Source organism: Moschus berezovskii, chromosome 17, assembly GCF_049115385.1.
Source record: "Moschus berezovskii isolate FMDL1 chromosome 17, NW_MosBer_1.0, whole genome shotgun sequence".
In the NCBI taxonomy this organism is placed as follows: domain Eukaryota; kingdom Metazoa; phylum Chordata; class Mammalia; order Artiodactyla; family Moschidae; genus Moschus; species Moschus berezovskii.
The window spans coordinates 28,230,726-28,257,770 of NC_142476.1; the positions used below are offsets into that span (position 1 = coordinate 28,230,726).

At 42.2% G+C, this 27,045-nt stretch overlaps 1 protein-coding gene across 6 annotated transcripts in view; it reads right to left on the reverse strand.

Moving 5' to 3' along the window:
- Positions 1–8,029: 8,029 nt before the first annotated feature.
- The window catches only part of NPL (N-acetylneuraminate pyruvate lyase), a 41,125-nt gene continuing 22,109 nt past the window's right edge, over positions 8,030–27,045 (reverse strand). For 5 of the 6 annotated variants that reach the window (XM_088845284.1, XM_088845283.1, XM_088845281.1 and 2 more), the window contains 7 exons: positions 24,810–24,885; positions 23,201–23,293; positions 22,113–22,261; positions 21,444–21,490; positions 18,569–18,653; positions 14,044–14,083; positions 8,030–9,925 (listed from right to left, as the gene is read on the reverse strand). In XM_088845284.1, the coding sequence (XP_088701410.1) occupies positions 9,741–9,925; positions 14,044–14,083; positions 18,569–18,653; positions 21,444–21,490; positions 22,113–22,261; positions 23,201–23,293; positions 24,810–24,885 (675 nt within the window). In that variant the 3' untranslated portion in view covers positions 8,030–9,740. The remainder of the gene's footprint in view (positions 9,926–14,043; positions 14,084–18,568; positions 18,654–21,443; positions 21,491–22,112; positions 22,262–23,200; positions 23,294–24,809; positions 24,886–27,045) is intronic. The other variant, XM_055418794.2, reaches the window with a different exon arrangement.

The following is a 27,045-nucleotide window of genomic DNA, read 5'->3' on the forward strand; positions in this document are numbered from 1 at the left end:
AGCGACCCCATGAACCAAGCACGCCAGGCCTCCCTGTCCATCACCAGCTCCCAGAGTTCACTCAAACTCATGTCCATCGAGTCGGTGATGCCATCCAGCCACCTCATTCTCTGTCGTTCCCGTCTCCTCCTACCCCCAATCCCTCCCAGCATCAGAGTCTTTTCCAGTGAGTCAACTCGTCGCATGAGGTGGCCAAAGTATTGCAGTTTCAGCTTTAGCATCAGTCCTTCCAATGAACACCCAGGATTGATCTCCTTTAGAATGGACTGGTTGGATCTCCTTGCAGTCCAAGGGACTCTCAAGAGTCTTCTCCAGCACCACAGTTCAAAAGCATCAATTCTTCGGCGATCAGCTTTCTTCACAGTCCAACTCTCACATCCATACATGACCATGGGAAAAACCATAGCCTTGACTAGATGGACCTTGGTTGGCAAAGCAATGTCTCTGCTTTTTAATATGCTATCTAGGCTGGTCATAACTTTCCTTCCAAGGAGTAAGCGTCTTTTAATTTCATGGCTGCAATCAGCATCTGCAGTGATTTTGGAGCCCAAAAAAATAAAGGCTGACACGGTTTCCACTATTTCCCTATCTATTTCCCAAGAAGTGATGGGACCAGATGCCATGATCTTAGTTTTCTGAATGTTGAGCTTCAAGCCAATCTTTTCACTCTCCTCTTTCACTTTCATCAAGAGGCCTTTGAGTTCCTCTTCACTTTCTGCCATAAGGGTGGTGTCATCTGCATATCTGAGGTTATTGATATTTCTCCCAGCCATCTTGATTCCAGCTTGTGCTTCTTCCAGCCCAGCGTTCCTCATGATGTACTCTGCATATAAGTTAAATAAGTAGGGTGACAATATACAACCTTGACGTACTCCTTTTCCTATTTGGAACCAGTCTGTTGTTCCATGTCCAGTTCTAACTGTTGCTTCCTGACCTGCATACAGGTTTCTCAAGAGGCAGGTCAGGTGGTCTGGGATTCCCATCTCTTTCAGAATGTCCCACAGTTTATTGTGATCCACACAGTCAAAGGCTTTGGCATAGTCAATGAAGCAGAAATAGATGTTTTACTGGAACTCTCTTGCTTTCTCCATGATCCAGCGGATGTTGGCAATTTGATCTCTGGTGCCTCTGCCTTTTCTAAAACCTGCTTGAACATCTGGGAGTTCATGATTCACATATTGCTGCAGCCTAGCTTGGAGAATTTTGAGCATGACTTTACTAGCGTGTGAGATGAGTGCAATTGTGCGGTAGTTTGAGTATTCTTTGGCATTGCCTTTCTTTGGGATTGGAATGAAGACTGACCTTTTCCAGTCCTGTGGCCATTGCTGAGTTTTCCAAATTTGCTGGCATATTGAGTGCAGCACTTTCACAGCATCATCTTTCAGGATTTGAAATAGCTCAATTGGAATTCCATCACCTCCACTAGCTTTGTTCATCGAGATGCTCTCTAAGGCCCACTTGACTTCACATTCCAAGATGTCTGGTTCCAGGTGAGTGATCACGCCATCGTGATTATCTTCGTCGTGAAGCTCTTTTTTGTACAGTTCTTCTGTGTATTCTTGCCACCTCTTCTTAATATCTTCTGCTTCTGTTAGGTCCATACCATTTCTGTCCTTTATCAAGCCCATCTTTGCATGAAATGTTCCCTTGATATCTCTAATTTTCTTGAAAAGATCTCTTGTTTTTCCTATTCTGTTGTTTTCCTCTATTTCTTTGCATTGATCGCTGAGGAAGGCTTTCTTATCTCTCCTTGCTATTCTTTGGAACTCTGCATTCAGATGCTTATATCTTTCCTTTCCTCCTTTACTTTTCGCTTCTCTTCTTTTCACAGCTATTTGTAAGGCCTCCTCAGACAGCCATTTTGCTTTTTTGCATTTATTTTCCACGGGGATGGTCTTGGTCCCTGTCTCCTGTACAATGTCACGAACCTCCGTCCAGAGTTCATCAGGCACTCTATCTATCAGATCTAGACCCTTAAATCTATTTCTTACTTCCACTGTATAATCATAAGGGATTTGATTTAGGTCATATCTGAATGGTCTAGTAGTTTTCCCTACTTTCTTCAATTTAAGTCTGAATTTGGCAATAAGGAGTTCATGATCTGAGCCACAGTCAGCTCCTGGTCTTGTTTTTGCTAAGTATATAGAGCTTCTCCATCTTTGGCTGCAAAGAATATAATCAATCTGATTTCGGTGTTGACCATCTGGTGATGTCCATGCGTAGAGTCTTCTCTTGTGTTGTTTGAAGAAGGTGTTTGCTATGACCAGTGCGTTCTCTTGGCAAAACTCTATTAGCCTTTGCCCTGCTTCATTTCGTGCTCCAAGGCCAAATTTGCCTGTTACTCCAGGTGTTTCTTAGCTCAGACTAGTGTTAATTGCTCAGTCATGTCCGACTCTTTGCCATGAACTGTAGCCTGCCAGGTTCCTCTGTCCATGGAATTCTCCAGGCAAGAATACTGGAGTGAATTTCATTTCCTCCTCCAGGGGATCTTCCCGACCCATGGATCAAACCCTGGTCTCTTGCATTGGCAGGTGGATTCTTTACCACCTGAAACATCAGGGAAGCCGGCTCAGATTAGGGATAGCAGCAAAGAAGCAACCTCTAGGGCGGACCTCTCTCCACCCTGTCTGATGGCAGACCAGTACCTGCACACTCCTCATGAGTGGAATCTAGGCTTCCCCAGCTTCTTATCTGTCCCGGTGGTCCTCCAACAGCCAAAGGGGCTTGTCTCTTCTGGGCAGGACCCCAGGACTGGGAGGCCCAGTTTGTGGCTTCACCTGCTCACTCCCCAGGGCCACCTGTGTGAGTCCCCCTTTCCCTTTGTCCCCTCCCAAGGCCACAGGTCTCCACTCCATGCTTTTCTTCCCAATTACATGGGAGTCTTTCTTGCAGCCTTCGTTGTTTAGTTCTTCTGCCAGTTTTCAGTTAGTTTTCCATAACAGTTGTTCCACGTGCAGATGTATTTTAGACTCATTAGAGTAACAGGGAAGAAGAAAATCTGATTCCCTGTTCGATCTGTTTAACTTTTGCTTTCCATCGCTTTTGTTTCTGTCATCACTAAGAAGATGCTGCCTGAAGCTATAAGCCTACATTGTGGCCTCGGGGAACACCTGCCCCTCTGACAGAATGTTAAAGTGCCTTTATTCAGCTCATAGGGAAGCATTCTGACCCTGTCCACCTGTGAATGGCTGCAGAAAAAAAGGAATTAACACTTTCCCTAAGGAAAGGAGGCTGGCCAAACCAGGAGATACTTCGCAAGACTTACCGCCTTTTTAGTTTACTTCCTCACCTTCTCTCCTTTGTTTAAAAGAAGCTAGCATCCAGACCCCATGAGATGTCTTGGACTCTAGTCCGCCACCTTCTCGGATGCCTGGTTTTCTGAGTAAAATCACTACGCCTTGCCTCAACACCTTGTCTCCTGTTTATTGGCCTGTCTTGCACAAGCAGACTGAGCTTGGACTCGGTAACATTTGTGGAAGGAAGTAAGCTCTGTATCTCCTTAGTCTGTCATCTTGATCCTCATCCCATGGTGAGAATATTTAGACCATGGAATTAGGCAAATGCTACAAGTCTGGGCCTCCCCCGAATCACAAACCGCCCCCCTCCCCAACCCCCCGCCCAATCTTCTGCCAGAGTCAATTGTTAACCATTTATCAGTTCACCACTGGCCTTGGTCCGGGCAAGTCCTTCAGCTGCCCTGGGTTTAATCTTCCCTCCCCTTGAACCAGGGGTGAATTAGATGCTGGTCTTTGAGCTCCAGCCTCCTGCCCTGTAGCTTAGGCAGCCAATGGCGAGTTGTGCTACTTCTGAGCTACCCTAGAGAGCCTGTGTCCTGAGCCTGGGGCTCCGTGACAAGGTGATTGGGAATGGAACCTCCCGTGGTACTCAACTTCTAAGGTTCCAGGGCTTTCCACGCTTGCAAGATGACTCCAGGGGTAATTGAGAGACCCTGGTCGTTTGGGGACTGGTGACATCTGCCAACTGCCCATTTCCCTCTGAGCTTTAACATTCTCCTCTAAGAAAGAGACTTCTGAAGCAGATCTCTGAACATCACCACCCCTCACATTTGAGGCTTTTGGAGTTCCTCCGAGCACAGCTCTGCTCCCATGTCTCCTCCAATCCCTCCATCTCAGACCCCTACGAAGTTCCCTCTGTCAGCACACCGAATGCCAGTCACACCCAGGTTCTGTTCTCAGCACTCTATATACACTCTGCCTGGACGATCTTACATGCTTTCGACTACCATCTATGTGTGAATACCCTCTAAATCTCAGTCTCCTAGCCAAACTTTCTTTTGAACTTCAGATCATATGTAAATGCTTGGTGAACCTCTCTCCTTAACGTCCCCCAGACTTTTGAGTCTCGGGTCTCAATCCTGATTCTTTTATTATTGGAGTAGGCAGCCTTCAGTATGGCCGACAACAATCCTTTCCTCCTGGCATATGAACCCTATGTAGTCCCATCCTACTCTGTTACTAGGACTGGTCTTTTTGACTAAAGCACACGGAATGCGACAGTAAGCCACTTCTGAGATTGCTTTAAAAGACTGTGGCTTCTGTTTTGAGTTTTGGCTCACCTGTGTGCCATCTCTATCTTTCAGATCACTCTCTCAGATCTTTCTGGAGTAAGAGAGCTGCCATGGTGTCGTGAGAAACTGAAGTCTCTGGTCAACAGCCAGCAAGGAACAGAGGCCTGCCCAGCTACGTAAGTGAACTCAGAAGTGGGTTCTTCAGCTCCAGTTCAACCTTGAGAGGAATAAAGCTCTAGCCAATGGCTTGACTGCAATTTTTTCAAAGACTTTGTACCAGAATAACCCAGTTAAGCTGCTCCTAGATTCCTGACCCTCAGAAACTACATGAGTTAATGCATCCAATGTTAAACTGTTACATTTAGGGGTGATTTGTTATATGAAATAAATAACAAACACAAGTGCAATTGTCCCTTAGTATCCATAGGGGATTGGTCCCAGGACCCTCCCAGATACCAATCTATGGAAATTCAACAGTCTGTAAATAAATGGCACAGTATTTGCATAAAACCTATATATTTTAATCATCTCTAGATTTCTAATAACTACAATGTAAGTGCTATGTTCAGTTAGTTCAGTTCAGTCACTCAGTTGTGTCCGACTCTCCGCGACCCCATGAATCACAGCATGCCAGGCCTCCCTATCCATCACCAACTCCCGGAGTTCACTCAAACTCATGTCCACAGAGTCGGTGATGCCATCCAGCCATCTCATTCTCGGTCGTCCCCTTCTCCTCCCTCCCCCAACCTTTCCTAGCATCAGAGTCTTTTCCAGTGAGTCAACTCGTTGCATGAGGTGGCCAAAGTATTGGAGTTTCAGCTTTAGCATCAGTCCTTCCAATGAACACCCAGGATCGATCTCCCTTAGAATGGACTGGTTGGATCTCCTTGCGGTACAAGAAGTGCTATGTAAATAGTTGTAAATACAATGTAAATGTTATATAAATAGTTACCAGTATGTGGCATATTCAAGTTTTGCTTTTTGGAACCTTCTGGAATTTTTTTTTTCCTAATATTTTTCTTCTGTATTTGGTTGAATCCTTGGATACAGAGATATCCTGCAGATACGGAGTGCCAGTTGTATCTTCCGTATCTAGTTTCTGTTGATTCTTTTTTCTAAATATCTTTTATTCCACTCCCTCCCCTCCATCACTGATGCCACTTCCTTAGTTTGAGTCTCCACAACTGGTTACCTATTGCAATAGGCCACGTAATGGTTTCCCTGTTCCCAGTCTGTCTTTTAATCTACTTATCACACCACTTTAAGAGTGACATTTTTAAAACAAAAAGTCATGTCATATACCTTCCCAGCCTACAAACACATTCAGTTCAGTTCAGTTCAGTTCAGCTGCTCAGTTGTGTCTAACTCTTTACGACCTCAAGGACAGCAGCACGCCAGGCCTCCCTGTCCATCACCAACTGCTGGAGTTTATTCAAACTCATGTCCATTGAGTCAGTGATGCCATCCAACCATCTCATCCTCTGTCATCCCCTTCTCCTCCCACCTTCAATCTTTTCTAGCATTAGGGTCTTTTCCAATGAATCAGTTCTTCGCATCAGGTCACCAAAGTATTGGAGTTTCAGCTTCAACATCAGTCCTCCCAATGAATTTTCAGGACTGATTTCTTTTAGGATGAACTGGTTGGATGTCCTTGCAGTCCAAGGGACTCTCAAGAATCTTCCCCAACACCACAGTTCAAAAGCATCAATTCTTTGGTGCTCAGCTTTCTTTACAGTCCAACTCTCACATCCATACATGACTACTGGATAAACCATAGCCTTGACTAGATGGACCTTTGTTGGCAAAGTAATGTCTCTGCTTTTTAGTATGCTATCTAGGTTGGTCCTAACTTTCCTTCCAAGGAGTTCAGTTCAGTTCAGTTCAGTCGCTCAGTCGTGTCCGACTCTCCGCGACCCTATGAATCACAGCACGCCAGGCCTCCCTGTCCATCACCAACTCCCGGAGGTCACTCAAACTCATGTCCACAGAGTCGGTGATGCCATCCAGCCAGCTCATTCTCCGTCGTCCCCTTCTCCTCCCACCCTCAACCCTTCCCAGCATCAGAGTCTTTTCCAGTGAGTCAACTCGTCGCATGAGGTGGCCAAAGTATTGGAGTTTCAGCTTTAGCATCAGTCCTTCCAATGAACACCCAGGATCGATCTCCCTTAGAATGGACTGGTTGGATCTCCTTGCGGTACAAGGGACTCTCAAGAGTCTTCTCCAACACCACAGTTCAAAAGCATCAATTCTTCGGTGATCAGCTTTCTTCACAGTCCAACTCTCACATCCATACATGACCACGAGAAAAACCATAGCCTTGACTAGACGGACCTTTGTTGTTCCAAGGAGTAAGAGTCTTTTACTTTCATGGCTGCAGTCACCATCTGCAATGATTTTGGAGCCCCCCAAAATAATCTGTCACTGTTTCCCCATCTATTTGCCATTAAGTGATAGGACCAGATGCCATGATCTTAGTTTTCTGAATGTTGAGCTTTATGCCAACTTTTTCACTCTCCTCTTTCACTTTCATCAAGAGGCTCTTTAATTCTTCGTTTTCTGCCGTAAGGGTGGTATCATCTGCATATCTGAGGTTATTGATATTTCTTCTGGCAATCTTGATTCCAGTTTGTGCTTCATCCAACCCAGTGCTTCTCATAATGTAGTCCACATATAAGGAAGCCCCATAAACACATAAATACTTCAAATCTTTCAGTGATGGTAACTTTTTAAATCTATGTCTCTTTGACCTGCCTGTTCCTCTAAAGTCACTTAGCAAAAGGCATTCTCTCATTGTTTTTGCCACTGTTCCAAACAGTGATACATGGATCATTCAAGAGTCTGTAGATATTTTCCATTCCCCATCTGCTACTTTTAGAAGCATAGTCTAAAGTTTGCAACCTAGGAAAAATCTGAGAGTGGAACTCTGACCTGATCTCTGATGATAATAAATGCAAATTTCTATATCACTTCATGGGTTTTGTATCATTTTCAATTTTATTTCGCCAGCTATTGAGTTAGCGGTTTAGCAGCAATGTAATGTTCCTCTCTGATGTATACAGAACATACACTGGGTGCTTCCCTGGTGGCTCAGTGGTAAAGAATCTGTCTGCCAATGCAGGAGACACAGGTTCAATCCCTGGTCCAGGAAGATTTCGCATGGCCTTGGAGCAACTAAGCCTGTGTGCCACAACTACTGAGCCTGGATGCCTAGAGCCTGTGCTCTGCAACAAGAGATGCCACTGAAACGAGAAGCCCATGCAGCACAACAGAGAGTAAGCCCTACTCGCTGCAGCTAGAGAAAGCGTGTGCAAAACAGCAAAGACCCAGCACAGCCAAAAATAAGAAATAAAATAAAATAAAAATTATTAAAAAAAAAAACCAAAGTTTAAATTCAGCCCTGGTCATTTGTTTAACCATCACATTTCTCTTTGTGTTCTCAAGATCTCATTAATCATGCTAAAAGCTCTCCAAGTGCTAATTTCAGATGAGCAAAAAAAGAAAAACAGAGCTCTCTGCTTAGTGGATATCCAGTATTTATTTTCACTTAAAAATTAATTTGGTTTTAGTATCGTTAAATAGGGATATGACATCCTCAGAAACAAACACTAACAAAAACCTCACTTTTCTTTTAGGAAGTGAACAGCTATACAGAGAAGTTTTAATGAGGTAGAATATAAGCTCACAAAAGCCACTGTGGTTCAATTTCTAATTCAGATACCTTATTCCTAAAGAAGACAGAAATATGAGAAAACAGTGTGTGTTATTCCTGGGCAAAAAAGGAGTGTTGTTGTTCAGTCACTAAGTCATATCTGACTCTTTGTGACCCCATGGACTGCAGCATGCCAGGTTCCTCTGTCCTCCAGTATATGCTGGAGTTTACTCAAATTCATGTCCATTTAGTCGGTAAAAGGAGTGAGGAGATATAAATTAAACAACTGTTACCTACCTAACCAATTTTAAAAAGGGTTAGTAAAGATAACTGAATCCATTGTTCATATCGAATTCTCATTTTGAACAAGTTTTCTTGTTAATTTAAAAAATTAAAAGACAGCATAAACTGATATGAATTTCAAACACTTCTCTGCAGACTAATTAGACAGGAAACAAAATAAAACCCTAGGTAGTTACTAGATTGGATAATCAAGTTTAAAATCATTAAGGATTAACCATCAATAGACTTTGTTGCTAGAAAGCACATACCTGGGTTTGTTAGAGAGGAGGCTGAGCAGGCAGTTATATATTCCAGAGAAAGAAAAAAGTAAAAAGGGTGTGAAGAGAAAGTTAAAGTGAGATCTTTGGGTCCTCCCTAAACCTTTTATCACTGAAAAGTGACTGCCTGAAAATGCAACTGGAAAATGAAAGTAAGTCGTCGCTCGGCTCACTGCAGAAGGGACTCTGGTTTTCACTTCCAATAATTCAGTGCACTGTTGGGGGACACTTTCTCCCCAGTGAGGAAAGGGGGAAGTTGCGGTGCCCAGAGCAGAGACTCTGAGCTTTAAGAAGTTCTCTACAGCATCAAGTAGAGACATGAATTCATCTTTTTGGAAGGCCTCTCCTTTGTTATGTGAAAACCATCCAAATAGCCCTTTAGTTATAGTAACTGAAGCAAGTCTTCAACTAACCCAAAGTTTTTGGGGAAAATTGTGACACTGTAATTAATCTGAAATCAGATATACTAGAGTTAGACTGAGCAGCCAAGTGAACTGATATGTTAATAGTTGTGCATAGTTGAGTTACATTGTGTTAATCTGGCATTACAGTTAGAATATCTGCCTAAATGCAATCACTCAGAGTTGTCCTAGATTACAAATGAATATTTATTAAAATGAAAGTATATTGTGGTGGTTTAAAATTAGAAAGCTTTAAAATAGAATTAAGAACCAGGAATTAATGGGAGCTCCTGAAGGCAAATGGAATTAATCAAGTACAGTTTTTCTCTTGATTTGATCTCATCCATATATGCAAAAATTTCTCTACAAAAATTTTGTGAAATATTGAATGATTTAGGGCTATGACTCCTTTTGCAGTTTTTGCCCTTTCACAAATTAAAACTTTTAAAAGATCATGGTACTTATTTAAATACTCGTTGACTGATGTAAGATTTCATCTGCTAGGAAGGTTGAGTTCAAGCGCATCTAAAAAGTCTTTGAGAAATAAATGCAGTATTCAAGGTGCATTATATTTCAGTGTACACACCCTGATTTGATAGACACTAGCTACAAGCTTCCATGTCTCCATCCTTTAAATCAGTGCAAGAAAGGAAATTTAGGCTTTTCAGTTTAGCTTCTGCATTATCAGTAAACTCCCTGGAGGCTTTCTGTAGTGGAAGACGGGGTGGGCCCATTGGAATCCCGGAGACAAGGGTCATGATGGCTTTGGTCTGCGACACTCCAAAACCTACGAAAAATAAACAGGAAACATGGCTGGGACGGTTCACTTTGCCACAAACATTCCGGAGAAGAAATCATATTCTTACAGTGATTCCTAGGACAGGATAAAAGGGAACTAAAAGATGGGGTATTTCTGAGCAGATGCAGGAAATCCCTGCGTACATGCTCAGTGGCTTCAGTTGTGTCCATGTCTGTGCGACCCTATGGACTACAGCCCACTAGGCTCCTCTGTCCATGGGATTGATTCTCCAGGCAAGAATACTGGAGTGGGTTGCCATGCCCTCTCCAGGAGATCTTCCGGACCCAGGGGTTGAACCTGTGTCTCTTAATGTCAACCCACACTGGCAGGCAGTTCTTTACCACGAGCGCCACCTGGGAAGCCCCTCAGGAAATCTCTAGCCCTGCTCTGAACACATACCAATGCTGGAAGCTTTTTTGACAAATTGATAAATTATAAAATAAAACAAAGTGAGACTCAAAGTCAACCTCAAAAGCAAGAAGCAGGGACAAGAGGTATCAGGAACAAAGAGGTCAAAGGGGCAGGGAGACACTGAAGCCAATGGTCCATGAGGATAATCTCATTCAGGGATGTACTGCTGTGGATTGAAAGATAAAGAACCTCATCACTAAGACAGAATGTCGTTCCAGTACATCTAAGAAGTCCCTGAGAAGCGCACTAATTAAGGTAATAGTTGAAGACTCAGTGCTGGTGTGTTAGATTAGGGTCGCAATGCAAGATAAAGCCTTCAGTCTGTATACAGCAAGGAGGTGGAATTAAAACTCCCAGTATAAAGTTGGTAGTCAGCCTTCTATGAAAAGCAATAGAAAAAACAAACCCAAACTAAACAAACAAAGAAAAACTTTCCTAAGGCGCAAGGGAGCCTGACTTCTGCCAGGGCTGTGGCTGGAAAAAGAAGTAAAAGAAATCCCAAGCCTGTGCCATATATAAATGCTGGATCTGTATTATGTGCTTAGTACAGGAACCATCCTAAAAAATATACCTAAAGACTTGGTTAGAACCGATGAAACTAAAGTGTTTGCAGAGGCAGATGTAAAATCACTTGATAAGACACCTCACAATCTGGAGTACAATGAATTCCCCAGGAAACAATGGTCTCTGAAGATGAATTCAGAGTTAAAAGTCACAAAGCACACGAGGAAAAAGAAGCTGCATGGGAACCAGCAAATACACAACTCACGAATTTTACATCCCAAGAAAAGATGACACAAAATTCTGAAAGAGATTTCACAGAGATAAAAATATGTAAGAATAGAAGCCACAGGCTAAGAGAAGGACATATAAAGAATGGGATCATCTGGAAGAAATAACCAAAAATAAACAATGGAAATGAAAAATATATAACCAGTAAAATGAAATTGTAGAAAAGAGCTAAAGATAATATTAGTGATTTTGAAGGTAGGTCTAAGGAAATAATCCAGAATATGGCACAGGAAGATATTTGTTTTCTTAACTGGCTGTTGCTCTTAGATTAAAGTAATGAGCAGTAACTTTCTTTTCCTAAGGGAACTTAGTTACAATAACAATTGAGCATTGGGAAGGAAAATACTAGCTTGGCTAAATACATAGAATATACTTTGTATTTAGCTAAATGCAAAGTATATTCTTATTTTTATTCTCCTGTTCTTATTATGAATGCTGGAAGAGGGAGAGCTACCTTCATGATAAGCCCATCGTATTTATCAAGTCTCTCTTATATACAATGGAATGAGAGTCCCTTGGACTGCAAGGATATCCAAACAGTCCATCCTAAAGGAAATCAGTCTTGAATATTCATTGGAAGGACTGATGCTGAAAATCAAACTCCAATATTTTGGCCATCTGATGAGAAGAGCTGACTCATTTGAAAAGACCCTGATGCTGGGAAAGATTGAAGGCAGGAAGAGAAGGGGACAACAGACGATGAGATGGTTGGATGGCATCACGGACTCGATGGACATGGGTTTGGGTGGACTCTGGGAGTTGGTGATGGACAGGGAGGCCTGGTGTGCTGCGGTTCATGGGGTCGCAACGAGTTGGACACGACTGAGCAACTGAACTGAAAAAAGAATGAAAGCTTGCAGCTTACAACAGATGGACCTAGAGGGTACTGAACTAAATGAAATTGAAATAAGTCAGAAAAAGGCACTATATTATTTCACTTATATGTGGAATCTAAAATACAAAAAATAAAGACAGAAACAAAGTTATACATGCTGTATGTCAAATTTATCTCAATAAAACTGGAAGAAAAATCCTTCTTTGCAGTATCACTGCTGGTATGCAAAGTGATCTTAGACATACAGGCAAACGTTTAGTTCTTTAAAAACTGAAAAAACTAGTAGTAGTTCAATATCTACTTTTATGCACCTTAGGAACATATACCAACCCATGATTTTGTGAAAAGTATTGCTTAGGACAAGGGAATAAAAATAGCTAACAATATTGGGTGGGCCCAAAAGTTCCTTCTAGTTATGGAAATCCCAGAACGAATTTTGTGGCCAATCTGCTAGTACTGGTGGCACACAAATATGACCAAAATCATCGAAGTGGAAAAGCAAGTGGGAAGCATTGTCTTTGAAGGATAAAGAGAGCTGGCTGAAAACCCGTGAGAATGAGGGACGTAATACATAATAGGTGCTTAGGACTTGGGAGGACTTGCCAGGGAGAGACAGAAAGGCTCTGAAAGGAAGGGAGGAGGTCTGCCAAGGAAAAACCTAAAACTTGGCCTGGACTTGACCCAGGTTCTTGCTGCTGCTGCTGCTAAGTCACTTCAGTCGTGTCCGACTCTGTGTGACCCCATAGATGGAAGCCCACCAGGCTCCCCCGTCCCTGGGATTCTCCAGGCAAGAACACTGGAGTGGGTTGCCATTTCCTTCTCCAATGTGTGAAAGTGAAAAGTGAAAGTGAAGTCGCTCAGTCGGGTCCGACCCTTAGCGACCCCACGGACTGCAGCCTACCAGGCTCCTCCATCCATGGGATTTTCTAGGCAAGAGTACTGGCAATGGCAAGCCACTCCAGCAAACCACTCCAGTACTCTGCTGCAGTCCGTGGGGTCGCTAAGGGTCGGACACGACTGAGCGACTTCACTTTCACTTTTCACTTTCACTTTTCACTTTCACACATTGGAGAAGGAAATGGCAACCCACTCCAGTGTTCTTGCCTGGAGAATCCCAGGGACGGGGGAGCCTGGTGGGCTTCCGTCTATGGGGTCACACAGAGTCAGACACGACTGAAGTGACTTAGCAGCAGCAGCAGTAGCAGTACTGGGTTCTTAGGAAGGGCCAAGTTCTTGCAGAAGTGGAGTGAATGGTGGTATTTGCCATTTGTTATGGGATAAGACTTCGGAGACTGTGGAGAGGTTTCTCTATTCAGATTCACTGTATTTCCCTCAAACTTGACATTGTCATGTTATTCAAACCTCTATCCATTCAAGCTTACTTGTGTTAATAAACTTTTAAATTGCAGATACTCTTGGGAGAGCTGTCAGTCATTCACAGTTTAGTAAGATCTATATCCAAGCTGCTTTCTTCCAAATACTTAGGCTGAAATCAGCTATAGTGTGGTAGTAGAATTTTAAGGAGCAGAGGCAAGGGAAGGGAGGGAGTGTTGATGGTTTAGAAGCAAAAGGGGTAAAAAATGGTTTGTGCCCAGAGTAGGAAGGTTCAAAGTGCTAAGATGGAGAAGAGAGGTTTGTAGAAGGGTGCCAGGACCTTCCAACTGGGTTTACTGCGTTTTATAGGACTGGCTCTGAAAGTTTGCATTAGGGATAAAACCTTGTTTACAACTGATTAAAAGGTGTTCTTGTTGAACCCTCGGAGAAAGTGATCAAAGCCCCTCATTACTTTCTCTGAAACTCTCCCAGGGTTTGTGTGTTCCGTTCCTCAGTCATGTTCAACTCTTTGCAGCCCCATGGAATGTAGCCTGTCAGGCTCCTCTGTCCATGGGATTTTTTTCCAGGCAAGAATACTGGAGCGGGGTTGCCATTTCCTCCTCCAGGGGATCTTCCCAACCCAGGATTGAACCCAAGTCTCTTGCATCTCCTGCATCGGCAGGTGGATTCTTTATCACTGTGCCACCTGGGAAGCCCCCAAACCCTCCCAAGTAGCAGACAGAGGGAAACTTACCTAGTTTGACCACAAAGTTGATAAATCTCTGAATACAAAACTGGAAAGAAACAAACAAATTTACAGTCAGTATTACTGAACTGTGATAACAATTTAAAGAATTTGGAGGTCATGTTTCGGAAACCTCAAACCAAAAGTCCACACATCTTAGTTTTCTGTAGATCTGACAGAATGGAGGAAAATAGCCAAGTGAGGATGGTTGAGATCCATCCAGGATAAGGTAGGATCTTTCCGTATATATAAGCTTTATGAATCGAGCCCATGAAGAAAAGAAGCTCCAGTGAAGGAACTGTTTAATACAGAGTTAGGGTGGGGAAGGTAACCTCTACCCATCTAGCTACATAGGTAAGTTTACCAGCTTGTGTAGTTGTTTGCAAATTGGAGTGCTCTAACTTCTGCTAAAGCTGAAACTCCAATACTTTGGCCACCTCATGAGACGAGTTGACTCACTGGAAAAGACTCTGATGCTGGGAAAGGTTGGGGGCGGGAGGAGAAGGGGACGACGGAGAATGAGATGGCTGGATGGCATCACCGACTCTGTGGACATGAGTTTGAGTGTACTCCGGGAGTTGGTGATGGACAGGGAGGCCTGGCGTGCTGTGATTCATGGGGTCGCGGAGAGTCGGACACGACTGAGCGACTGAACTGAACTGAACTGAACTGAACTTCTGGATTACTTTCCAAGACACCTTGGGGACACTTGGCCAAGGCTGATTTATGGAAATCAATTTCTAGATACTCAAATTCCATAAGTGCTATTTCTAAAATTGATCAGAGAGAGGATTCACACATAATAGAGGTGTAGATTGTCCTTTTCTATTTTCCCATTCACAATCCTTCTCCTACTTTTGAAAAAATAAAGACATACCTCCTATATCTCTGCCTTGGGACACCTCTTGGAATCAGATAAACGAGCAAATCAAATGTTGGAATTGGCATCCACAAAGAGAGCTGACAGAGTGATTCCTCTAATTAATGAATAACAAGCCCTCTTAAAAATCATAGGGTTTTCAATTTTTTCCTTTCAACATTGCTTTTAATGTTGTGATTCACATTGTCAGTTGAAAATCATCAAATGATCAAGCATCCTGTGATTTGTGGCATAGGACTCAAAAACTGCTCAAAGAACTGAGTGACACTGCTTATACTAAAGTTTCTTCCATTCTTATCTACTAATATATATGATCATGCTTTCACAGCACTTAATTTCTATAAAAACAAAAGCCAGAAATAGTATTGATGCTGAACTGTAACTCATTCTAGCATTAAAGGATATTCATCCACAGATTCATGGAGCAGTTCTTAAAGAGATCCCCATTCATCTCACTATTTTCAACAGAGATACATTTTCAATAACATTTGCTTTTTATGTTGTTTTAATCAATTGTATGTGTGTGCGTGCATGCTTAGTCATTCAGTCATGTCTGACTCTGTGATTCCATGGACTGTAGCTTGGCAGGTGCCTCTGTCCATGGGAATTTTTCCAGGCAAGAATACTAAAGTGGGTTGCCATTTCCTACTCAAGGGGATCTTCCCGACCCAGGGATTGAACCAGTGTCTCTTGCATCTCCTACACTGCAAGGTGGATTCTTTACCACTGCGGCACCTGGGAAGCCCTAATTAACTGTATACAAGCAATAAAAAATTCAATGCAGAATAAAATTTTAATACCAAGAACGTATATGCATATGTTCTTTTTACCCTGACACACAAACTATGGCACCTTACATTCAAAAGTCTCTACTTTGCTTCTCTTTTAAGCTTTTATTTCCTATTCACTATCACACTATCCAACCTTGTTTTAGCTTGGTGCTCAGTGGAAATAATTTAATCAAACCATTCATTAATAATGTTAGCTACTCGTAATAAAATTAAATATAAAAAAACCCCAAAGTCTCTACTTTGTTGCTTTTTTTTACACTGAATATATCATAGAGATCTCTTCACAGCTGTGCATATAAAACTTTTAAAGGGCTGTAAATAATTCCATTAAATAACTCAAACATAGCGGTGGGACCTTTCCCTTTAGGCTGTGCCCAGCTGTCTTTTGGGCTTCCTAGGTGGCTCAGTGGTAAAGAATCCACCTGCCAATGCAGGAGACATGGGTTCGATCCCCGGGTCAGAAAGATCCCCTGGAGGAGGAAATGGCAACCTACTCCAGTGTTCTTGCCTGGAAAACCCTATGGACAGAGAAGTCCATGGGGTCATAAAAGAGCTGGACACAACCTAGTGACTAAACAACAACAATGTATTTAACCATCTCCTTGGGTGGATATTTGAGCTGTTTTCATCTTTTGCTATTATAAACAATGTTATAAGGAATATCTTTGTATATGCATCATTTCACTTTGTAAATATAACGGATAGCATTTAAATCTATGAGAATGAGTAAGTTTAGCCCTAATTTTTTACTTGTTTCTTCACTTGACTACAAACTCCTTTAGGGCAGAGACCAGCTTTACTGAAATCATGTATTCAGTTCAGCCCTTGGTATATTAACAGATAAGTAAATGAGACCCACTCACACTGGCTTTCTGAAAGGAAAAATAGAATGTGATGAACTAAACTCCTTCCCAATAATGTTTTAAGTGAGATGATTCATTTGAGTAGGACTAAAAGAAAAAATGGGATGGAGATGGAAGCTGAGTCAGTCCATAAAAGACACCACTAAATGGAAGAGTCCATCTTGCATCTATTTCATGGTTTATGCCAGTCTATGATTTGCTCATCATTCAGCTCAGAAAAGGTTGAAATTTTCAGAAATACTTTTTTTTTCTGGGAAAATTAGGAAAAAGAAAATTATAAATGAAAAGAGATGGCATGAGTCCGCACAATTCAGACTTCATGTCTTAGTTTAAAACCAACGTCTTGCCAATGCTTAATCTAGTTGACATAGCCTCCTAAGTCCTTACGATGTTCCTGCTTTCAGCCTCCCCTGGTCTGAGGCTGAACAAAGATGAATATTAAATAAGCTGTTTTAAACTTTAAGTAGGAAGTAGATTTAGGCTGGCTCAACGTTCAGGGCTAAAGGCTAAGGATGTATTTTTTTAAATTAACTAATTAATTTGGCTGCGCTGGGTCTGAGTTGCAGCACACAGGGTCTTCTTTGCATGTTTGGATCTTTCCCTGTAGCGTGTGCTTAGCAGTTGCAGCACGAAGGTTTAGTTGCTCTGTGGCATGTGGGATCTTAGTTCCCCAACCAGGGATCTAACCTATGCCCCTGCACTGTGAGGTAGATTCCTAAGGAATGGACCACCAGGGAAGTCCCAGGAGGGATGTATTTAATCACTCTTGGCAACTGCTTCCTCCTGTTCTCTTCTTGGTTAGAGCTCAAATCACCCCCTCTAACCTTCAGGATGCTTCGTGGCTTCTGCTCTGTAATTCCTGATTTGCCCTGACAACGGCCAGTTCAGTCAGTCACTCAGTCGTGTCTGACTCTTTGCGACCCCATGGACTGCAGCAAGCCAGGCTTCCCTGTCCATCACCAACTCTCGGAGATTGCTTGCACTCATGTCCATAGAGTCGGTGATGCCATCCAACCATCTCATCTTCTGGCCTTCCCTTCTCCTCCTGCCTTCAATCTTGCCCAGCATCAGGGTCTTTTCCAATGAGTCCATTCTTAGGACAGGATGGTGGCCTGTCCTATTCAAAAGATCCCTTACCTGAGCTTTCTGGAACAACCACCTGCTCTAATCTTGCTTATGCCTTTCATTCCCACTCATTTTTTTTTGGCTACTCCTCTTGCTCACTTGATCCCAAAAATTCCTGGACCTCTTAGGGCCTCCAGAAGTCACTCTGTTGTGCTGACTCTTTCTTTCCACCTTATTCTGTTTACCTAAAGTATACACACGACCAGCTGCTACGACCGGTTCTAGCCTTTGGTGAGGCTCTTCCTTCTCTAGACGGCGAGGCTGTCCTCCCCCTAACATTAACAGCAGCCACCATTTCCCCAGGGGTCCTTCCTGAGACACACCAGTTCCTGATGCTTTTCTCTTCCTGTTTCAAAGTCGGTATCTTCCTTTTGGATCACCTACTCAGCTCTTGTTTCCTGCCTGGTGGATAAAGTTCTCAGCAACATTTCCAGGGCAAAGGAGGCTGACCTGCTCTGATTTTGGATAAAGTCTCCCGTTTTGGGGTCACCAGCTTCATAGCTTCTCTATATACTCCGGTGACTCAAGTATGAAGTTCTCAAGGGGATGGCATGTGGTCACTTACCCAGAAATCCATCACTATTATTTCACAGTCATAAAAACACTTTGAATGTAGACTAAAAATAAGATCATTTCTGGGAGGAACAGAAAGGAGTCATTCCTGTTTGAGGCCTGTCCTGAATAGATGTAGGGAGTGTGGACAATGGGGGCAGATTTGGTTTTAAACAAAATAAAGACGGAAAATACAGAAAGAAGCAGCTGGGCAATTTTAAAGAGGGCAGGCATGGTAGGAATGCTGATGAGACAGAATAAGAATTCTCAAGTGGGAAAGAAAAAAAGGCTGTGATTTCTAAGGAGGGAAAAAGAAAGCTAACCTGATGGTTCAGAGCTGAAGAGAAGTCCTTTCGTTCAAAAGCCTCCAACATCTGCTTTGTCTTTTTTCCGAGGTAGTTATAGGTACTAGAAAGAGAAAACAGCACACACTGTAGGATCAGTAACTCAGCGTGAAGACCCAGCTCTACAAACCCCTCTGAAGCTTAAAAGGGAAAAATATCATGCCTTCCAGAAGCCTATTTTGGGGCCCTAACCTATTAAAGGATCAGGTGTCTTTAGTTCTGAATTTTCCAGCAATACTAAGCAGTGCAGAGGAGGCAGAGAACACTAAGGGGAATGAAGAAAAGGTAGGAAAAATACAAAAAGGGTAAAGTTGGAAAAAAGTGAAAGACAGAGGTACATTTGGCAAAGAGTGAATGAGGGCAACACCTGGCCCAGGGCACACACACAGGTGCAATGCCAGATAAGATCTGTGGATAAAATGCAATGTCTCAAGTGCATCCTAGAAACCTTAAGCTGAAGATCAGGGTGAATGGAGCACCACAGTAAAAGGGGAAAATCCTAGCAGATTACCTCAATTCTTTGTCAAGTTACACGCTACTTAGAGACTAGTTTCTAATAATAATATTAATACTGATTATAATAATAATACGAGAGACCTCTTATTGACTATTATATTTCACTGCCTGACATAAACCATGTCTGATCCTCTCAAAACCCTGTGAGGGAGATGTGGTTTCTGTTTTGCCGTGAAGATGCTATGCCTCAAAGAAAGGCTACAGAGTTGACGAGAAGGTTTTCCACCCCTTGGACTGCCTTCTATTACATTTCAACAAAAACAGAGGTGAGAGTTAGTTATCTGATCTGATAAGATGTTCTTGCCATCTTAAAAAAGAAAATCTAAGTCTACCAATAGTATCTCAGACTAATCACTGGATTCTCAGAGAGACCAGCAAGGCAGCAGGTTCTTAAAATTCAGAACAAGGATGTTTTCCCAGTTTCTCATACAGTAACTCAGGATCAGAGAAGGGTTTTATCTTGTTGTACCGGGAACAGCATATTGTTGGTACTTCAAATATGTAGTCCCTGGAGTCCATACAAGGGATTCCAAGAATGTGAAATTCACATTATCTCCCAGTAATAAAATAGGGGAGAATAAAATATAATTGCTGAGGTAAGTTACTTGCACATGTGAAACACCAGAGTTCACAATATGTTCCATGAATGTCTCAGGGGTCTTGGAATACTATAAGTTGAATCCTAGGGGTCCATATGCTCGTTTATTAAAAATAATTTTTTTTAATGACAGAATTTTATCTTAAATGCTTTTATTTTTGAAAATAACTGTTTATTTGGCTGCACTGGGTCTTAGTTGTGGGATCGAACCTGGGCCCCCTGCATTGGGAACATGGAAGTCTTAGCTACTGGACCACCAAGGAAGTCCCAGGTTGTGTCTTCATTTAGAGAGGAATGTTGATCATAAGTATGAAGAAATGAAGTGTAACCAAATGTGCTTTGCCTTCAGATTATGTTGACAGAATAAAAACGCCTAGTATGAAGGTCAGGAAAAAAAAAGTCTAAAAAGAACTTCCATGGTCAGCAAATCCAGGCATTCAGGTTTCCTCAGTAGAAATGGCCTGTATGACGATGGTTGTTTCAGGCATCCTGGCTCGGTGAACGAGCCATTAAGATTATCCAACTCAACTACTCTTCATCAAAGCCATGCTCACCAAGATATGCTATGATTTATCACTTTGCTTCCCCTGTACTTTTCCCAAAGGGGGAAAAATACACTTTCAGTTAATATAAATAGTTCAATCTGCTTGCAGGCACATTTCTAATGAATTAGGTTAACATGTGCAGTGGACATGCTCAATTGAATGTCCCAGGGCCTTCTGCTGAGTAGACATTGGGCCACATGATTCTGCCTTCCCAGTTGCAACTGATTGGGCTTTACATGGACATTTGACTTGGCAGTGTTATCCAGTGACAGCCTAAGATACCCCAATCAGGCACCATGACTGGCCACGTGCATCCTGAAGCAGAGAAAGCCCATCTGGAGAGAAGGGAGATAGAGAGATGTCCAAAGGACCACAGATGGAGAACAGTCTGCAGTTGAGAGCTTTGCAGTTTTGGGTTCTCATCTTCTCTGAGACCTCACTGCACTCCCTCCCCTTGCGGTGTATGAAATTTCCCAGTATTTTACAATAACTTACCTTCTTTCACATAAGCTAGTTTGAATGGTGTTCTTTTATTTGTAACCAAGTAATTTCTGACAAAAAAGTTCTATGCACGCTTTCAGCTTGTGTGCCTCACCTCTAACTGCAAAAGCTGCTTCTTAAAAGAGTGACAGTCACTAACAAAGTGTTAAGTGAAAGTTGGTCCTTCAGTCGTGTCTGCCTCCTTACGATCCCATGGACTGTAGCCTGCCAGGTTCCTCTTTCCAAGGAATTATCCAGGCAAGAATACTGGAGTGGGTTGCCATTCCCTTCTCCAGGGGATCTTCCCAACCCAGGAATCAAACCCAGGGCTCCTGCATTAGAGGAGGAGGTAAGAACTTGCTGTTCCTGGTACAACAAGATAAAACTTCTCTGATCCTGAGTTACTGTATGAGAAACTGGGAAAACATCCTTGTTCTGAATTTCAAGCAACTCCTGCCTTTCTGGTCACTCTAAGAATCCAGTGATTAGTCTAAGATGCTATTGGTAGAGTTAGAGCTTCTTTACCGTCTGAGCTACCACGGAAGCCCACCAAACTGCTAAGCCCTACTTAATTCATTTTCACTGAGAATGTGGCAAAGAAGGGCAACTTCTCTTAGAAAAGGTTTACATGCAAGAAATACAACTACTCAGGTGACGAATGGCTCTAGGGGGGATTTTACAGTTATAATCATTGTGGAAAACGAGTCCTGCTTACCTGCCCACCGCTCCAGTTGCACCCATCACCAGAGCACTTAACAGTTGCTGATCAGAAACAAAGATTTTCTTCCATTATGTTTTGACAGATAAAAATATATACTTCATAAAATATAAACATCATTGAACATACTCTACATTATTACATTCAACTTCTGCTTAATGACAGTTTTTTTTTACTATATATTCTTATAACTTTTATCAATAAATTTGTACAGTGTTTGCAAGGAATAGTCACATAAAGCAGTTTTCTCCCCATTACCCTAGTTCCCCATGCTAGAGAGTGAAATCCAAATTGCTGTTAGCCAATAAGACAAATATTGTTCAGTAACCTATTGAATTATTTCATTATAATGGACAGAATTCTAAGATAGCCTACTTGATCTCTGTTTGTTAGTGTTACCCCCTGAATATGTCCCTTTCCTTGAGAGTGGGTGGGACAATAACTTGCTTCTAACAGATCATGGCAAAAGCCTCATCACGAGGCTATGATAGACTTTTTTCAGTTTTATTGAGGTATAAATAGCAAATAAAAATTTAAAATATAAAAAAAAAGAAACAAAGAACATAATTACTATGAAAAAGGAGAAGAGTTGCTACTATATAAGCAGCTACATCAATTGTTTGGGAGGGAAACTAACCAGCTGGGACATGCCAGGAGGTGACTTACCTCATCCACCCCAAAAAGGAAAGCAAACTGTCGCTGGCGATTCTGATCCACACACTGCCCGAAGTCTAAGAGATCTGTGTCACTGAATTTCAGCCCTTGGAAGCTGGGGATCTTATCCTGAATCCCATCCAACAACTCCTCAGCACGAACTGTTCAAAACAATAAATGTCTTGTTCACCTGCACACCCCTGGGAAGTATCAGAGGACATCCCATCTAGCCCCACACATCTGCACAGAGCTGCCAGGAGCTGCTCTCAGCTGCAACTGGTTGCAGATTGAACATAATCACTTGCCCTTGCCTCCTCGTTCATCTGTACTTGTCAAATTATAGATCTAAATCTTCTGTTCCTTGAACAATAGATGGATATTTATAAAGCGCAACTTCAGGGTTTTCTTTTAAGGAAGTTAAAATGAGCAGGATTTTGAAAATAGCCTCCTAAGAAATTTCATCTAACTGTAACAATCTTCACACTGGAGAAGTACGATAATGATGACAGAAAAGCTAGAAGAAAAGTGAGAAGAGATCAGAGTACCTTCCTATGTGCCAGGCACCGAGTATGAGGTAGGGTACAGAGCTGACTGTCCTAGTGGAGTTTGCAGGCTATCTCTTCCCATATAAGAAGGAGGGGTGCGTGACACAGACACAAGGTGTCTGCTAGAAGTGCCGAGGGGTCAACTTGTCTTTCATACTTAAAATATTCCTTTATAAGGTAGTGTCTATGACTGATAAGGACTGACATTTTCCCCCCCCAGCTGTGCTGGTATTGCAGCACCCAGACTCTAGTTGCAGTGCATGGGTTTAGTTGCCTAGTGGTACGTTGGATCTTAATTCCCTAAGCAGGGACCGAACCCATATCCCCTGCTTTACAAGGCAGATTCTCAACCACTGGACCACCAGGGCAGTCCCAGGCTGACTTATTTTTGATGAGTGACTTATTCTGGAGCAGTTGGAACTATCTTAGTCAACAGTCTTACGCTTTTGTGACATGGGGTGGGGTGGGATGGGGTGGGGTGTGGGCGTTTCTTAGTGAAATAGGGTACGATGTGAGGGGTGAAGGGAAAGAAGCGTGGAAAGAAGCAGTACTTACTCTTTACCCCGGTCAAGGCGGGAATGTGATAGTAGTAAAATGGCAATGCAGGGGCAGCAGCAGCCACCTCTTTTAGGAAATTAACTAGGACATCTGAAAGAACGGCAGGAAAAGTCACGGTGTGAACAGGTGTAAAACATTGCCTTTCCCCAGTAAAAAATAAGCCATCGAGTGACATGCAACCATCTGTTTCGGAGGCTGAAAATTCTTGACCATGCATACTATCTCTGAGATTGCCACTGCAATTCACTTCATGCAAAGTTTTATTTTCCTCTCTTCAGAAGGGCCAAAATAAGAGGTTCACCTTCCTACTATACTAAAATCCTAACAAAAAACTGGTGCAAATCTTCCCACGTACTACGAGAAGTCATGAAATACTCTTACAAAAACCAGGAGCCCATCAAACAGGATCCTCTTCCTCTTACCCAGAGGGTAAGTGTGGTCAGTGAATAGCAAAGACTTTGCATTAAGATCAGAATAAAGTTGTAACTGAGAAAATCCTACAACGAAAAGATAAAACAACATCTGCTCAAAATGGGAAGACATGAAAGTAATGGCCCATTTCAACCAGCGTTTGGTACTTTTCTCCTTTGGAGAGAAATTTACATTTTTCAGAAGAGAGCTCAGTTTGGTTTACTGAAGAACCGGGGTTTCCTACATCATCCAATCTGAGCTTCAACAGCAACCTCATTGCTGTTTATATAGGTATTTATGATAAACAAATCCAGCAAGACTGCTTACATTTGGATGCCACTAAATAGCGGGAGAAGGAATCCAACACACTTCATCTGAATGCTGTGATGATGTTTTCTATCTGTGATAAATATTTCTGACAAAATTATGTATTTATTTTTGTCTTTTGTGTAAAGTACTTATGCAAGAAAAATTAAAAACCATTTTAAAAAACATTAAAAATATTCATTCTAAATTTCCAAATTGTAGTATTTAAATTATTTATCTATATTAACAACTATTTTCTCTCTACTAATAAATATTTATTTAACTGCATGCAAATAACATCTTGTGTTTTTAATCCTTTTAAATTTGTATTGCATTTTTGCTAATCAAAAGAATTAAAAGGACTCAGTACACTTGGAAACCACAAATAGTTTCCATAGAGAAAACAAGAACTTGATATTTTGAAAGCAATGGATATTTCTGTGAAATTTTTTTTCCAGTTCATCACTTACTCACTTGAATAGTACATGTAGTCTCAAAATGCCCATCACTTATATTCCTCTTTTTTTTCTTTGGATAAAAATGGTCTTACGCTTTGCCATGTAACTCTGACACTCTACACAACTGATTGGACAAGAAGTGGATACCTGACCCAAACACAGGCACCTGTAGGTTGACCCCGGGCTTGGTGAATGTCCTAATCAGATTACTTGGCAAAAGAGCCAAAGTCCTTTAATGGAGTCTTTTCTCCTATGGATCCAGGAAGTCTGAAAATTCCAGAGAACTACTATGCCACGGCAGTCTCATGCCGTGAGACTTTTCACGGCAGTTCATAGGACTTTACTTTCATGAGTTAAATACAAGCATTTGGAATGACAGCGTAAAGAAATGGAACATGTGTGGCACTGTGTGTTTAGACCTATCTACTTACCTTTGTTCCATGGCTTGAGAAAGAAAGGCGCAATAACAGCGATGCCATCGGCTCCTATTTCTGCTGCATGTTGGGCCTTTAAAAGAAGAAAGACCATTGGTCACAGTTCCAATGTGGGTGAGTGTGGGGGTTTCTCCACACCAACAAGCAATTCTCAAACACCAGCTGGGTTTCCTACAATTCAAGTCAATTCTGACACTATCTATCTGGAGATGGAGTCAGCTTCCACAAGTTAAGGGCTCAGTCCCATAAGACCAGCCTCCTGTGCTTAGTTGCTCATTCATGACCAACTCTTTGCGACCCCATGAACTGTAGCCCGCTAGCCACCTCTGTCCATGGGAATTCTCCAGGGAAAAATACTACCGTCACTTCAAATGCCATGTTATCACCTGTGCTCCTGACCTGTAGATTGGAGGTGTCAATGACCCCCTCCAAGGTTCAAATAATTTGCTAAGGTGGCTCACAGAAATCAGAGAAAGAACTGACTGAGTAGACCACTTTATATATACAAAGTAGGATATGACTCAGGAACAGCCAGATCAAAGAGCTGCACAGGGCCAGGGGCGGGTAGGGCATGAAACTTCCACGTGTCATCTCCCAGTGCGTGCACCACCCTCCCCAAATCTCTACATGTTCACCAAACTAGAAACCCATCCTTTGCTATGTTTAATGAGGTTTTTTTTACTACATATGCATTATTGGTTATATCACTGGCCATTGGTGACTGGTTCAAATTCCAGCCCCTTTCCCTCCCCGCAGGGAGAATGAAAATTCTAACCCCTTAATTCACTTGCTTGGTGTTCTTGGCAACCAACTCCCAACCTTAAGTGCTTTCCAAAAATCACCTCATTAACATAACAAGAGACACTTTCATTGTTCTCATCTCTGGGAATTCCAAGGGTTTTAGGAGCTCTGTGCCAGAAATGGGACAAAAACCAAATATGTAAGATCTTATGGAAAAAAACACATGATTTTTCAGCCAATTCAATATATTTCTTGTTATAAATCACAATATCACAACTATCCTGAGTAAGAGATTTATTATATTCACCTCTAACTTAGATACTAGAGGTTAACAACAGACTTTTCAAATTTGCCAGCTGCTGTACCACTAGAGTGGGAAATTAGCCATGTTTAATAATGTCATTACCAGGAAAATCCCAGGTTGCAAAGTAGAGACCTTTGGAGGAGGTGAGCTGTGTATTTAACTTGAACCTTCAGAGGCTTTGTCACTACAAAAAAAACTTGCTATGGAGACATGAGCAGTTTGTTATGATAAACTATAACTGTTAATGATAGAAAAACTTGCAAATGCCATTGCTCTTCCAGTGTTCAGCCTGTTGGATAATAACGACTTTCCTCTCCAAAGACAGAATAGTCACATTTCATAACTTATATTACAGCTTGGAAATGTTAGGGACAGAGTATGGGGACAAAGCAGGTGATTAAATAGTTAATGCCACTAGTGGATTATAAGTAGACAAAAAATGGGAGCCCTCTGTAAGTTAATAACTACTCCAGAAAGCAGGTTTGCTTATCCACAAAACCAAGCATGCTTGCTTTGCAGCAGAAGCATGAGACATGACCCAAAACAATAAAACAATTACAACAGCAGCAAAGAGTTGGACACGACTGAGCAACTGAATAACAACAATCGTAAGACCTATGCCGTGCCCGGTGAGCTCAGTTGTTAGGACACACTCTTTGCATCCATGAAAACCGATAATTTGTGTATCTAGCTTGACCATATTGGAGAAGGAAATGGCAACCCACTCCAGTGTTCTTGCCTGGAGAGTCCCAGGGACGGGGGAGCCTGGTGGGCTGCCGTCTATGGGGTTGCACAGAGTCGGACACGACTGAAGCGACTTAGCAGCAGCAGCAGCTTGACCATGAAGGGATAAGAAAACTCCCCTGCCCCACCTGAAGGAGGAACTGATGTTGGAAGCATGATATCTATTCAAGAAAGACAAAGTCTTCTCCCCTCCCTACTTCTCCTCTGATGATAAAACTACAGCCTGGTAATCTCTCGCCCACTCTCTTGTGTAGGCCTCACAAGCACCCTATTCGAATAAATCACTTCTTAGCTATCATTTGGCCTCTTGCTGAATTCTTTCTGCACGGAGACATAAACGCCTGGAGCTCTTCGGAGTACCCTTCACACCATCCTGAAGCGCCACAGTGGTTTCAAGCAACGCAGTTGGGAAAGGTTGAGTAGAAAGATTATACACATCACAGA